We start from the raw sequence: 15,021 nt of genomic DNA on the forward strand, positions 1-15,021 counted from the left end.
CCCCACGGTAATGATAATGTTAGATGTTTTATTTGTACTATACTACCTAGATGTAGTGTTTTTTCCCTTTTTTTATGGCTGATAATTTGGACAAGCTATTAGTGACCACTGGGTTGGAGCAATTGCCAGTAAGTATCTTGCCCAAGAACACATACACCCACAGAGATAGCAGCGACGAGCCTTGAACCCATTACCTCTGGGTTACAAGAAGGCGCTCTAACCACTTTGCCACGGCGCCGAACATGGCATGGCCACAGCTTAGAACAGAACGCATGCCTCACAGTTTTTGTGGATTTGTGGACATGTGTATTTTTTGGCAGGACACTGCACAGTACTTCCCCACTTACTTGAAGCAAGTTGGTCTACTACAATCTACTGAACTCATTTCGGGAAGCAATGCAACTTCAATGGAAGCCCCAACCACTGGTTCACCAAATTGAGTGATGAATGGATTATAATCTGCCGTCTCTCCAACATTCAAACGTTCGTAGTTGTTGTTTGCCAAACCGATCTGAATTCCATTATCGGACTCAACCGCAATCAAAGTTCTGCACAGTGTAATGAGCAGGTTAATTCATGCGTAGATAAACTGTTCAATTCATACTACAGACAGTGGATGTTTTATACAATGGGGTGGGGTAATAAGTGACGTCTTTTTATTTAATTTTCTCATCCCATTTGGAAAAACATTTAGAGAAACAAAAAACATTTAGAGAATAATAAAACTGTATCCTCCCGAGTTAAATAGACATTTTTTAATCATTTAAAACACAATCAGGATATTTAGATATTATGCACTGAAAGTGTTCTGTCTCCCCCCTCCCTACTATATAGTAACTTAAATAGTAACCTTTCTAACACTGATCGTGGACCAAGTTTCTGCAAGAATACTATACTTATCAATAAATGTTTGACCACCTTGTACTTCCATCATCGTAATATAAAGCAATTCTTGATGATGAAACATCTACCTCTGTTTCGGTCACATCAACATCCACCATGGCCCCGTATACCTCATACCAGTCCCTCCCATTCAGAGGAAGGGCACCATTACTATTTAATGGTGTAATACATTCCTCAACTGATTTTCTGCGAAACATACCAACAAAAAGAAATTTAACTTTGTTTGTATTGATAAACATGACGAATGTTTTAAATATTTTTAAATTTAAAAAAATATATATATCTTACTCTTCAAAGGAATGTTTAAATTATTTATACCGAAAACTTTAATAAATCTTGCAAGCCGGTTGCAGATTTCCTTAAGAGTTTATAAGCGGTTTAAAAAAGAAGAAAATTATGCGACACTCACGTGCATGCACCATCCACCACTCCAACATAAACTGTGTCAGAAATGTGGAAGTTTCCATCAACTTCACCCTCAAAACTCATACTCAGATCAAGTGATACTTTCTTCGCAACTGTATCATAATAAACAGGGGTTGGACCTAAGTTGGGATCTTCTGGGAGCAATAACCTTCCGCCTGTCACTTCCAGTGGATCATTATCAGATGTTAGACCTGTATTACGAATTACTTTTGTTAATGAACAAGACTGAAGAAAATACACAATGAATGAATGAATGAATGTAACTTACTTTATCCTTGCGTGGCGGGAAAAAGACAGTCGTTATCACACCAGTTTAAACCCCAGCTTATGAGTTACCATGTATGTTACTTTGTGGGTAATTATTTTTTTGAGGGATTTTTCATTTTATTATGTATGGCTAAAAACTTGGATAACTCATTAGTGACCACTGGGTTGGAGCAATTGTCGTTAAGTGTCTTGCTCAAGGACACATATGCCCATAAAGGCCACAATGGTAGCAGCGACGAGCATTGAACCCATTACCTGTGGGTTACAGACAGACGCGGTAACCACTTTGCCACGGCACCAGGCAAGGTATGCCCTTTATTAATATATTATGCATGGTTGCAATAGCAGAAGAATACTAACCTATAGTTCCAATGATACGTGACATGTGAGAGTATTGATTGTAGAGATCCATTACAAACCGTATAGACAATGTTTCAGCCGAACCGAACATTGCTTTGTAATAATCACTCTCCCATTGAATGTCCGTAATTTTACTGAAATATGTGTTTTTAGTTTTAACTATAACCATTTAAATTGTTATGATAGGAGCTTGCCATGGCTACAGTTGAGTTGACGAAAGTATTGCAGTGTGTGTGATTTAACTTTCAATTTGGTCATGTTTATTCTTTTGACATTGTTTACACTTTATTTATTCTTTTATGTTTTTTTAATGTTTCCATGTCCACAAAACTTACCTTTTAAACCTCCCAGCGTTACCAATAGCATAACCTTGAATTTCTGGGTCAGCAGTTGAGTTCCTGGTTGAAAGGAGTTGTGCAGCTGCTGGCTTGTACTTTCCCTTAAGCATGCCTGGTATATATACTGTAAACCCCCAGATTTCTGGAAACATCCAATCCACATCAAGATCTATCAGAGTTCCACTAGTCTCACCTGCCAGGTAAAGTGGCAAAACTAGTAGTTAAACACAGCCCAATGATATATTCAAAGAGATAGCTGTGTTATTGCTACTGTAGGTATAAGTCAATCAGAGAATAAAGGTTGTAAACTTGAATATTACAATGTTTTTCTCATTACCGTGATACTGATAACGATAACTATGTATTAAAGGGCCAGAAGAAGTCCCCAAAACAGTTTAAAACAGCTTTCAGTTTTTTTGATGATTGTGTGTGGTATTAAATAAGATGGTCTTGTTTAAATCCTACCTTTAAACAAAGCCCCAATAATGTCGTCTGTTGTAGCACAACCTTCTGATGTACATGTTGATGTGACTGTTGAATTTGGAAATGTGAAGTGATTGCTTCCATCTGGATTCCAATTTCTGTTTCCAAACGGAAACCGGTTGTACTGATTTGTCTGTGTGTATGTGGAAAGGGGTTGGTGGTTGCAGAAGTCACAAAAACAGAGTTTTTAACGGTAGGGTTCTAGCTGCTATCTGTTTTATATTGGAATGCAACTCAATAACTCATTGTAAGTTCACTATCTGCTATAAAGTTTAAATTAATATATTTTTCTATTCAAAAGGAAGTAAACTTAAAACGTATGTTATATTTCAGTGCCAACTGCAGCAGTTACACAGACCTACTAACCTCTTGCACAACACCAATCATGTTGGTTGACAACTGGCTAACAGAAAAAAACTCATTTTCAAAAGCACATTTCTTGTTGTTGCTGGTTGCTGCATCATAATTGATTCCACCACCAAAATTAATGCGAGGCATTCCAAGATAACCTGTTTGAAATAAATCTTTTTGAAAATAGGGTTCAGTATATAGGTAAATTCTCAATATAAGTGGTCATACGTCTATGGAATGTTTATTTGACCACCCCCTATTAACCTCACTTACTTGAGTATCCCGAACTTGCTGTTGTTTGTAATGAAAGAGGAGGTGGAATATTACAACCTGCATCTTCTGCCCGAGCTCTTCTAACACAACGGGAAGCTTCACACTTTCGCAATCCAGAACTTGGATTACTCCCACAAAGTTCAACTACACTCTTGTTGCTTGTTTTACCTGGTAATTTGTCCGATAAACGTAAGTGCATGTGTGGTCTTAATTTAAGGTTTATAAACAAATAACTTGTTTACCATGCGTAGCAAGTGTCAACACAGGGTATGTTATGTGTCAACTGACAATACATTGACTCACCAAAGCTGCTTCTGTGTACAATAGCTCCTCTTTTATCAGTGCAGTAAAATCCTCCGTCAGAATTCTTACATTTTGAGTCTTCGGGGCAAGAATGCAACCCACTAGCACATTCATCAATATCTGCAAATAGAAAATATCTTACCTGAGTGGTTACGCACATTTTATGCTTTCATAACTGGCCAAAGCATGTATCATTGCATTAAGTAAGACACTTAACAGTAATTGGCTCAATTTTTTTTTTTATTTAAAACCAGCATGTACTAAACATTACCCAGTGTTTTTCTGCATAATCCTAAACTGTTATACTTCCTGTTCATTGTTCTGCTTACCAGATTCACAATGTCGCCCAGAATAACCAGCATTGCAGCTGCATTGATATTTGTTGAATCCATCGCGTATACAGGTTCCACTGTTTTTACAATAGTTCTCTTGTTCATGACACTTATCAAAATCTGTTGGAATTTGGATTTAGTGTTTTTAAATATTTTTTTTTTTGTGAGTTATTACATGCTCTTCATGCCAAAATCCGCAACTTAAATGTTTTTTGCATGATCATGTTATGTTTTTTCAAAATTCTGTTTTACCAACAAGCTTTTACTATTATTTCTCATAAGTTATAGTTTTAATTAATAATTATGTATACATGTATAAGGTACCTTAATAAAAGTTATGTTAAATGTTTTATAAGGCATTCAACAACCTGCACAATAAGTAATGGAGAACAAAGCGCCAGGTTGTGTTTTTGATGTGCTTTGTTTTAAAGTTATGAACATCTTTGAGAAGTTGACATCAAAAGAATCTCCATTTGATTTATAAAGTTTGTTTCTTCCTTGTACGATAGTAATTCCACCATCCGTCGCTCCATTGCCTTGAATGATAATTATGTCTCTAGTGGAAAAAAAAAGTTTTTTTTGTTTCTGGTGTTGCCCGGGTGTTTTTTTAGAAAAGTCCCTGCGTTTGTATAAATAGGATATGCTTACAAGTAGATTTGGGAACTGGTAATTAAGGAATAAAACTTTTGGTTTAGCGCTACGTGCGCGCATTAATTGGTCTTCGCGTACATGTGTGTGTAAAAAAAACAATTTAAAAAAATCATACTGTAAGAGCGTAGCTTAAACCCGATGCTTTATAGCTCAATGCCCAACTAGAAATAAGAGAATGGGCCGAAATGGTTCTTTCTCCCAGATACGGGACCAAGAAATTGATTGTGCTATAGATCCAAGTGAACGTTCATGCTTACCCGGCGACCTTAAGTATTCCACTGCCGCTAGTTCTGGCTGAGTTTCCAATGATAAGGGTCGAAAGACTACCGACATTAAAATCGTGGAAAGTCAAACGATAACCTAGAAATATTAAACGAATTAGGTGCGTCGATTTTAACCTACGTCAGTGTACACAATGACTGTGGCTTCGCATTTTTCGTCTTTTAACGTGTTATGTGCGTTTTATGCAACAAACGTATGATAACGGACCTACTACTTGTCGTTTTTTATTCCCTGGATTGACGAGCCAACTTTTATAACCTTCCATCATTCCTGTGGTTGGTTGTGGGTAAGAGGGAGAGGAAATCCCACCACATGGGGTTGATATTTGTATCTGTTCAACCAATGTAGGATCGCAAGCAAATGTATCTGGTAAATTACACAATAAATTTTCTGTTTAAGCAACGGCAATCGCGAATTAATGACTCTTTATGTTCGTGCTTTTCGTAATTTTCCTTTCAAGATTGCGTGATTTCCTGTCACGTAATGTTGACACGATTGTAATTGTAACAAAACCGACGCGCGCTTATAATGAGTAAAATGAATGCAGCAAAATGCATTTGACCAAATTAGTATACTGAAGGGAACATTTTGAATTCTTGTTGAATCATTTTTAAAAACTGCCAAAATTTTGTAGCTTGTGAGTTTAAAACAAATTAGCTCCATCTTATCTACCCTATATTATATAGTAGGATGGGGAGAATGGGACACATTTACACATAATATCCAAATATTTAAAACGAAAAGATGTCCCATCTTTCCCCACCCACTATATATGTCACACGAAAATTGTACATTTTGCACGCTTATCATTTTAATGTTTATTTATTACTAACAATATTGCTAGATAATCATTCAGGGGCCGATACTTACTTACGACGTTAGGAGCATGTCCTCCATTGCAAACGCTCGATATTATACCAACAGCAAGTAAAGCAACAACACAATAATTGCAATGCATGTTCAGCTTTTCTGTAGCATTATATAAAAAATATATATATCTTAAAAACTTCGCAATAAAAAGGCGAATCGGCCGCAAGAAAAGTCGGATTATTTTTAGCTTAAACCGAGATATTCATGGTAGAATATTCAAGCTGTTATATATATATAGTAAGGTGGGAGAAGATGGAACACATTTTCATTTTGTTTTCTCGTCCGATTTGATAGCAAACAAAAAATATTCAAAGAATTATAAAACCATATTCTCCCATGGACCGTTGTTAATGGTTTAAAACACGATCAGAAAATTTGAACAAGTGCGGTAAAGTTATCCCTGTGATAAAATTTTATCATTGTTAAAGATAAATTAATATTGATAACTTCTAAACTCTGTCGCGGCAAAATAATCTTCCGATAATTTCGATAAATCTAAATTCTGTTACATCAAAATAATTTATCTGATATACGGTTTTGTCATCTTGGTTAATACACTGTTCTACATTATTGCTGTTTTAACGCTGTGTAACTTCGCGAATCTTCTCAGAATGATGTTTCCGGTAAACATTCAATGCTGGAGACACAGCAGGAAAGAAATGTCACGAAAACGCGACGTTTCATCGCCAAGCGACAGATATAGATGCAGAAACAATGAAAAGATGAATTCTAGGTTCGTGTCTGGTGTCGTGTGCAAGAATTTCGCGTCTCTCAATGGGGAACATATACAGAACGCCCTGCAGTGCTTCCACAAACTATTATTATATTAACAAGTTTTACACCAACGTCAATAAAACGTTTTACAACCCCACCAAAATATATTACTCAAAACCCTCCAAAACAACTGCCACGTTTCTGGTATTGCGACACAATGACACATCTGGTATACGCATGAACATGAATTTGCGTCGTAGGCTTATACGATTTTGACTTAGAAGTAAAATATTTAAGAGAAATATTTTAACGTAAGTTTGAATTGATAAAGAGCATTTTTACACCCTTTCTGTAAAAATATGTAATAAAATAAAAAATCCTTTCTGTAGGGCTATTTTTTATTTCATTAACCATTTTTCTGTCATACAGAATAGACTTTATAGTTATACGTAATACGTTTGCCGATCAAATAGTTAGAACTTTGATAAGTCGAGTTGGGTCAATATGACTTTAATTTGAGATAAAAACAACAAAAAATACCGGTTTAACGTTGTATATATGAAGTTTACATGGTAAAGAAACTAGCACAGCCTGTTAAACTCGGTAGGTTAACTACAAGTTGCAAAATACTGCTAATGTAAATATATTTTAATTTAGAGTCCCATCTTCCCCCACATTGTAGTTTTGTATGTTTTCATTGCCAAACTTTGAAAGATTTGCTTTTAATTTAGTAATTTATACCTCATGGGTTATTCAACTATAAGATACTGATTTAATAAAAAGATAAAAATATAGTGAAGTGGGGGAAGATGGGACACCTTTAGCACAAATTATCCAAATATTCTAATTGTGTTTTAATTAATTAACAACGGTCTTTGGAAGTCGTTGTGATATAGTATTATGATTCTTTGAATGTTCTTTGTTTACTACTTAATGGAACGTGGAAATAAAGTTAGAAGGTGTCCCATCTTCACCCACCCTACTGTATATTCGAAATTTAGTCATTTGCACTTGGTGATAATTTATGAGAAGTGGCTTGTGCCAAAAACAGAGTAGTAATACCCAATTTGTAGGAATAATAGTACTAATTCGCGATATTACCCAAGAACATCTATTTTGATTTTGAAATTATTTGGCAATATGTGCCTAAATGTCCCATCTTCCCCCATTGTCCTATATGATGTATGTAGTAGGTCAGGATTGCGATATACTTCTAAGCAAAATCCCGACAAACCGTCCGACTGTATTTAGTCAATTAAACAGTCTAACATATGCATTTTAAAATTTGTTAATACTCCACCTGCCCACGTGCGAAATGAATCAAGTCGTTCCGTTCGTTTAAAATAAAAACAACACCTAAAAATAGGTTGCATGTAGTTATTTATTTGCTAATACTGAAAGTGAGCAAGAACTCTTCAAGAAAAGAAATTTACAGAAAACAAATTTGAAACTCTTAGTAATTAGGTAGCGTTTGTCTACAGGTTCAAATAAATCGGCTTTCTGCAAAATAGAACAGGATTAAAATACCTTCATAGTTTATGTGGCTGGCGTTGGTGGTAAGCCACTACGGCACGACAAGCCCCCAACCAATGGTAGTGGGTTTCTACTTAGGTGAGAAACCCTTGCGGGATGTTACTGTCCACGCAGGTTAAAGAAACCCCCATAGACAAAAATGATACAACGAAGGCACATACACACGTACACGACGACAAAGAGACAAAAATAATACAACAGTGTGCAAATACAAAAAGTGCAGAGCATGCAATAAACACAACGGCAGCTCAATCATCACCAAAAATGGAAGATTACAAAAACTAATTAAAGCGAACATAATTATTGAAATATCTTCAAACAAAAAATGGTTCAAATCCTGAAAGATAATCAAATGCAGTGTACACCATATTGTATGTCCGACCGCAAGGAGTCGAACATAACAACGGCTCCGCATGTCCTAATCACAAGGTAAGCCGCCATGTTGGTACCGCGATACTCTCGTCGTATCTTCACACAATATAATAGCGTCCGGATGTTACGCACCGCATCAACCGTTACGGAACTGCGCCAGATTGTCACGAACCGCATTAACAGTGACCTAAATATCTAGCGTAGCATCACTGGCGGCGACGTCCACGCAACGACCTGACCGTGACGTAACTCAATCAAAACTGACGTAACCGCACCGAACGCGCAGGATCAGGACAACGCTCTGACCCATCGTATCGACTTCGTAGCGTAATTGTGACGTGGCCATCGTCCCAATCACGCTACATGACGTTTTAACACAAAAAATAGTCCCACTGGAACAGTATTAAAAGGGTATCTATTTATTTTATGCGCATATTATAATGAGTGTTGACATTACTCGAGTATTTGTGTACCAACACAGCGTTCTCACAAAGCGATTAGAACAATACAGAATCGTTGAAAGATTCGAACTTTGTAGACGAAGTACACAATAGAGTGTACAACAACAAATTCTGATCCAGCAAGATGTTCGCCATAGTTTCATTGCATATATTTCAGTAAAATGCAAAATGCACTATAGTAGTGACTGACAAAAATGCTGGCAACATTAGATCCAGCAGACAAAGGACTTCTTATCAGAAGGCAACACTGTAATAGTGCGCCAGTTAACACGCTCACACATACAAACAAAACACACAAATAATATACTTCATGCCCCAAACCATTTATCCTTTATTGGCGTCTTCGTCTTTGTTCTTCGTCTGCAAAACGAAGAAAATAGTTACGTCACAAAATTCTTTTTTAAGCGTAATAGTTACGACAATGACTAAAAATTACGTTTATTTTAAACTGTGCTAAATTGTTTGCGGATTCTTGTGTACAAGGTTCCTGAATCATCTGTACCAAACTTAAAAACACTTTGTTGTTATGTTATAGGGAGAAGAAGATAGGACGCCTTTTCATTCTATATCTACTCGTCCTATTTAGTAGTAAACAAAGCACATTCAAAGAATTATAAACCCATATACCGTCACGACTTCCATAAACCGTTGTTAATTGTTTAAAACACGATCAGGATATTTGTTTATTATGTGCTCAAGGTGCCCCGTCTTGCCCCACCCTATTATACATTGTATAGTGATTGTGGTAATAAAAAGAGTTACCTTGCGCTTTCCTTCTGCAGCTTTATCGCCGACTTTTCTGTAACAATGTAATCGTTAAATGTAGTTTTGTGTATTATTATTAGGTCATAATTACCTTCGTTCTTGCTTTTGTGGGTGAAGATCAGATTGTTCCTTTGTGACGTCACGTACCATAGTCTAAAAATATCAGTCTTCCTAATCTGCATTTTATAACAATACAGGTTGTGACGTAGTATAACAATAACTTACGAAGTGGGTTATTCTGTTGCGTCATTACCACTTCGTGACGTCACATCATCGAGGTTTCTGGAAAGGAGCTTACGTACGTAATAATGTCAATTGTGATTATACTTTACCAATCATTTGAACTTCTTGCTTCACGCTCATGGCGCAAATAAAGTTATAATGTACAAGTAATATGCCTTGCGTCGACGCAGAACGCACATGGGGCCCCATGATAAAAACGCAGCGATGCGCACGCGCAGAAGAAACCGCATTGTGACGTCAATTCACTAACGCGCATGTGTTTGTCAAGGATCGACGTAACTATGACGTAATAATACGGAGCGATAACGAGATGGCGACGACACGACCCACTTTTGACGTAACGATAGTAATTATGACGCAATGAAAGCTAAATCTGTGACGTAGCGTGGCGACTGACGTAGTAACATTGTAATAAAAGGTCGCGCAATTGCGGAAAATAAAACTCGTTGTAACGGAAGTTCGCGCAATTTCGGAAATAAAAATCGAATGAGAAACTAATACGCTAAGTTTATGCGCAAGGCACAATACCTTAAATAAATAATGTTAGTATAATAAATAATGCTAAATATATTGTAATACCAATGGTAATACTGTAGTATAAATATTAGAATTTATAGTTACTGGTATCATTGGTTATTATAGTTTAATAATAAAGAAATACTTAACTTATATCTTGAAATATAATCCCAATCTGGTGCAGAACAAACTTCATCCAAACTGCCACGTTGTGTACCTGCGGTGTAAGGTTGTTGAACCTGCGGTGTAAGGTTGTTGTTTTATACCCGAGGATTAATCAACGAAAAGCGGGGTAATCAACTAAAGTGTTTCCATTTTTTTTTTTTTATACTTATTTTCTCCCCAGAAATTTATAGTGTATAAGGTGGGTAAGATACATTTATTCATGCTCGTTTATCGTTTTATGTTGTAGAAAACACATAATATTAACAGAAATCATGGCCTACTCAATAAATCATGGCCTACTCAATGTATTGAGTAGGCCATGCAGAAATATATAAAAGCTGCCATGCGAGAAAAACGTATTTAAATACGTTGTTAATTTTGAAAACACGATTAGGAAATATGGCATATTATGTGCTACCGTTATAATGTATGACTGACAACTTATAATGGTCCACCGTGGTCAGTAATGTAATTTGACGCAACGCCGGCAAGAATCAAGGTCCTCCAAGAATTCAACTTGTACCTCGTAGGTTTAGCAGCCACGCTTTTATCTGATAGGTTTTTAAAGTTGATTTTTAATCTGCAGCGTGTGTATAACGACTGTATTGACACACACGCCGCAATGGTATAACGGCGACGAGCCTATTACCTCTGGGGTAGTTAGAGGCATATGTGCGCAAACGAACTGTGCCATGCCGCTAGTTACATTTGCTGTTATAGTATTAGATATACTTGTTTTGAAATCGTGTATATCAGTGGTTCCCAAACTTTATTACCTATACATTGTAACCTGCCCATTACAGGGCAACAGGCGGTAATAAACAACCTAAATATGTTCTAAAAGTAGCACTGCTGTATATTTACGATGTTTTTCTTAGCGAAGCAGCATGTTTGTTACGTAATAGTCGGGATTCACATGGATTCATTGCATCATAATAGCGATTGTTTGTCCTGGCATTTATTTACGACATAATAGCAATTCACACGGCGATTATTTTCGCCATAATATCGATTGTCCCTTTATTTAGCCTGCAGGTGCTTAAAATGCATTTTCACGTATGCGCAAAATTAGAGTATAGATACGTTTGCAAAGAATACTTGAAGCAAGGCTTCGCGATCGTTTGTGTGAACTTATATAATAAGTTGCTCGCGTACCACCTGGGAGATCTTCGCGTACCTGCACTAGTGGTACGCGTACAACAGTTTGGGTAACCGCTGGTGTATATGTTGTTCTACAATTAATAGCTTGTATATTTTAACATGCTCCAATAAGTCTGTTTAAGCAATCACGACATTATTATACATTTGCCAGTTTATTGAAGCATCAATGTTTTGATATACACATTCAGGAAGATGCATCTTCTGCATTAAAAAGATTGACATGAGTTAATAAAGCAATACGAAACATCAACAATTATAGGTGATTTAAATTTGGTTTAAATGTTTTCAGTTGGCTGGTCCTTTTAGATCATTATTTATAGTAGGGTGGGGGAAGATGGGACACCTTTAGCACATAATATCCAGATATCCTGATCGTGTTTAAACAATTAACAACGGTCTATGAGAGTCATAAGAACATAGTATAATATTTCTTAGAATGTTCTTTGTTTACTACTAAATGGGACGAAAAAATAGAGTTAAAAAGTGTCTCATTTTCCCCTATCCTACTGCATAGAAAAGATCAAAGCGCGTTATACCTGTTTCTGTGGCAAACAAATATTCATTTACTCGTTGTCGAAATCTAGTTTTTCTGAAACAAAATAATAATTCATAAGACAATTTTTAAGATGAAATATATTTTGAAAACTAACCTTCTGGTTCAATCTCTTCATCCTCAACTGCAAAACAATATTTTCAAACATTTATGTAATGATAGAACATAAACGAAAAATATTTAAACAAAACGAAAGCAGCAGTTACAATGTTATGCTTTACAAGTGTTTTGCCTGTGGGGTAAGATAGGACACCTTCGGCACCTATTTTCCTAATTCTATTTTAAACATTTAACAAGGATCTATATAGGAGTCGTGAGGCTAAACAGCTTTTTTTTTTAATGTTATTTGTTTACTACAAAATATAGGACGAAAAAGTATAATAAAAAGGTGTCCAATCGTCCTACACCCTACTATATATTAGATAAATCAAATTAATTTATTAGTTGCATTTTTTTAAATATGCACTTACCTTCCGTTGACTCGTCAACACCTAAAAAGTAATTAAAATAAGTTAAGCGATTCTTGTGTAAAATCGATAAAAAAAAAACAGTGAAAATATGAAATCTAAATGCGTAGTTATTTACCGTTGTCACCGGAGCGACGGCGGCGCCAACAACGACGACGACGGACCCAGCGACGACGACGACCCCAAGACTCTCCTTCATTAATCAAACAGAGAAGTCCGAGCACCAGTGCGAGAAGCAGTAACTTGTTCATCTGTAAAATAACAAGTTAAGTCGTAGCTTATACTTTGCTTATCTTGTCGACTTACTTTGAGTTTGCAAGTGAAGCATCGAAGCGAGTTGATCGTATTTATAGCCGCAAGTCATCAGTTGTTGCAGAAACTTCTGTATCCGGTTTCTGCAGTTGCAACAATCGTGTGCAATCTTTCAAAGCTCAAATAAATCCGCTTAGTGATTAATGAACTTCCAATTACCCAAGCTGGAACAATGACTTCGAATATCTTCATTGTTTCGTTTGGAATCTGTACCAGATCGAGTTTCAAACACAATCCACAAGTCTATTCAGCACGGGGTCAAAACACAAAGCAGTTAAAAGTCCAAATTTGAACGATTGTTTAAAATTTACTGTTTGAGTCCTGCATTAAGGCACGCCATATCTGCCCAGGGATTTAGGCCAGGTTCGGTCAACCCTTAATGTTTAAGTTTGCGTTTCCAAAATTGTAAAACTATCTAGCTATTGCAATCGAAATTGTATATGGATATAGATGCTCAAATGTGCTTTAAACTTACCCCCTATATAAGACCAAAAATATGAAACAGTTTCGGAAAAATATTCTAAAGGCCTTTTATGGACTTGCGAATATATTTTCTGCACACTATCTTATTATTTTATTAGTTTATTATATAAGAATCACCAATAGGGTAGAAAATATTTATTACAAACAAGTCTTTTAAGGTTTGGCAATGAATACATACAAAACTACAATGTGGGCAGTAGGATGGGGGAAGATGAGACACTTTGTCAGACCACAGTATCACTTCAGTGTACTATGGTCAGACGAGACTTTTTAATTTTTTTTACAGAGTCCCATTTTAATGATAATCAAAACACAATGTTAAATGAATGAATGTATAGTACAATGGGGGAAGATGGGACACTTAAGCACATGTTGCCAAATATTTCCAAAATCAAAATAGATGACGGTTTTTGGGTAATACCACGATATAGTACCATCATTCCTTTATTAATTGACACCAATTTAATAAAATATAATAAAACACACGAAAAGTTATTTAGCGATCCGCACAATAGGTGAAATTTTACAAATTCCAAAACACACGGATAAGATGGGACAGTTTAAAATCATTGTCAATTTTGATTATTAAGTGTATTTATAAATAGGAATATACGTAAATAACACGAAATAATACCGTACGCTTTGAAAATTAGGTCTAAAGACTCTAAACATTTTTTTTTCTTGCTCTACTGCTATAGTTTTTAACATGTTACCTATACATTATATTATTGCATAACAATTGGTATTGTTTAAACGACTATGGGTAATGTTCGAACTTCAATGGATAAATATTGTACCCTACAAATGTATATGAACTTGTAATAACAAAAAAATGATAATAACTATTGATAAAGTTTTTATTTCTGCTACAAATTGGGTATTACTACTCTGTTTTTGGCACAAGCCACTTCTTATAAATTATCACCAAGAGCAAATGACCAAAATTCGTTTTTATTAAATCGGTATCTTATAGTTGAAAACCCTGTGTGGTTTCAAATTTGTAAAATTTCACTTGTGCGGATCGCTAAATAACTTCTCGTATGTTTTATTATATTTTAATAAATTGGTGTCAATTAATAAAGGAATGGTAGTACTAATTCGTGGTATTACCCAATAACCGTCATCTATTTTGATTTTGGAAATATTTAGCAATATGTGCTTAAGTGTCCCATCTTCCCCACATTGTATTTTGGAGGTTTTTATTGCTATGCTTCGAAAGGTTTGCTTTTAATTCAACAATTTACACCTCAGGGGTGATTTAAACTTAATATAATAATAAGATAATATGCAGTAGGTTGGGAGAAAATGGGACATCTTTTTATCATAATATCCAGATCGCAATAGTTAATATTGATTTTATGTTATTATATACAAGCTTATATGCGTAAGGATACAATATTTATCAATTAAAGTTCGAACAATACCCATTACGTTTAA

The 15,021-nt window shown here is 35.6% G+C and overlaps 1 protein-coding gene and 2 long non-coding RNA genes across 3 annotated transcripts in view; all 3 read right to left on the bottom strand.

Annotated features, from left to right (window-relative positions):
- LOC104266029 overlaps positions 1 to 5,957 on the bottom strand; it is a 31,547-nt gene extending 25,590 nt beyond the window's left edge. The window contains exons 1-14 of the mRNA XM_009861357.3: positions 5,840 to 5,957; positions 5,177 to 5,335; positions 4,945 to 5,047; positions 4,405 to 4,592; positions 4,034 to 4,156; positions 3,705 to 3,824; positions 3,402 to 3,569; positions 3,144 to 3,286; positions 2,760 to 2,910; positions 2,292 to 2,487; positions 1,957 to 2,090; positions 1,313 to 1,520; positions 919 to 1,089; positions 348 to 548 (exon numbers count right to left, since the gene is read on the bottom strand). Coding sequence (XP_009859659.3) covers positions 348 to 548; positions 919 to 1,089; positions 1,313 to 1,520; positions 1,957 to 2,090; positions 2,292 to 2,487; positions 2,760 to 2,910; positions 3,144 to 3,286; positions 3,402 to 3,569; positions 3,705 to 3,824; positions 4,034 to 4,156; positions 4,405 to 4,592; positions 4,945 to 5,047; positions 5,177 to 5,335; positions 5,840 to 5,927 — 2,153 coding nt within the window. The 5' untranslated portion in view covers positions 5,928 to 5,957. The remainder of the gene's footprint in view (positions 1 to 347; positions 549 to 918; positions 1,090 to 1,312; positions 1,521 to 1,956; positions 2,091 to 2,291; positions 2,488 to 2,759; positions 2,911 to 3,143; positions 3,287 to 3,401; positions 3,570 to 3,704; positions 3,825 to 4,033; positions 4,157 to 4,404; positions 4,593 to 4,944; positions 5,048 to 5,176; positions 5,336 to 5,839) is intronic.
- Positions 5,958 to 8,046: 2,089 nt separating this feature from the next.
- LOC113474559 lies at positions 8,047 to 10,723 on the bottom strand. Its single transcript, XR_003396237.1, has 4 exons — positions 9,910 to 10,723; positions 9,776 to 9,837; positions 9,682 to 9,718; positions 8,047 to 9,279 (listed from the first exon to the last, which is right to left on the bottom strand). It is a non-coding gene; the product is annotated as an uncharacterized LOC113474559 (long non-coding RNA).
- A 1,182-nt stretch (positions 10,724 to 11,905) lies between these two features.
- Positions 11,906 to 13,201, bottom strand: LOC101243447. Its single transcript, XR_182113.3, has 6 exons — positions 13,096 to 13,201; positions 12,908 to 13,040; positions 12,793 to 12,813; positions 12,420 to 12,446; positions 12,306 to 12,358; positions 11,906 to 11,970 (listed from the first exon to the last, which is right to left on the bottom strand). It is a non-coding gene; the product is annotated as an uncharacterized LOC101243447 (long non-coding RNA).
- Between the last annotated feature and the right edge of the window lie 1,820 nt (positions 13,202 to 15,021).

The sequence above is a fragment of the Ciona intestinalis genome, chromosome 9 (genome assembly GCF_000224145.3).
Source record: "Ciona intestinalis chromosome 9, KH, whole genome shotgun sequence".
Classification (NCBI taxonomy): Eukaryota; Metazoa; Chordata; class Ascidiacea; order Phlebobranchia; family Cionidae; genus Ciona; species Ciona intestinalis.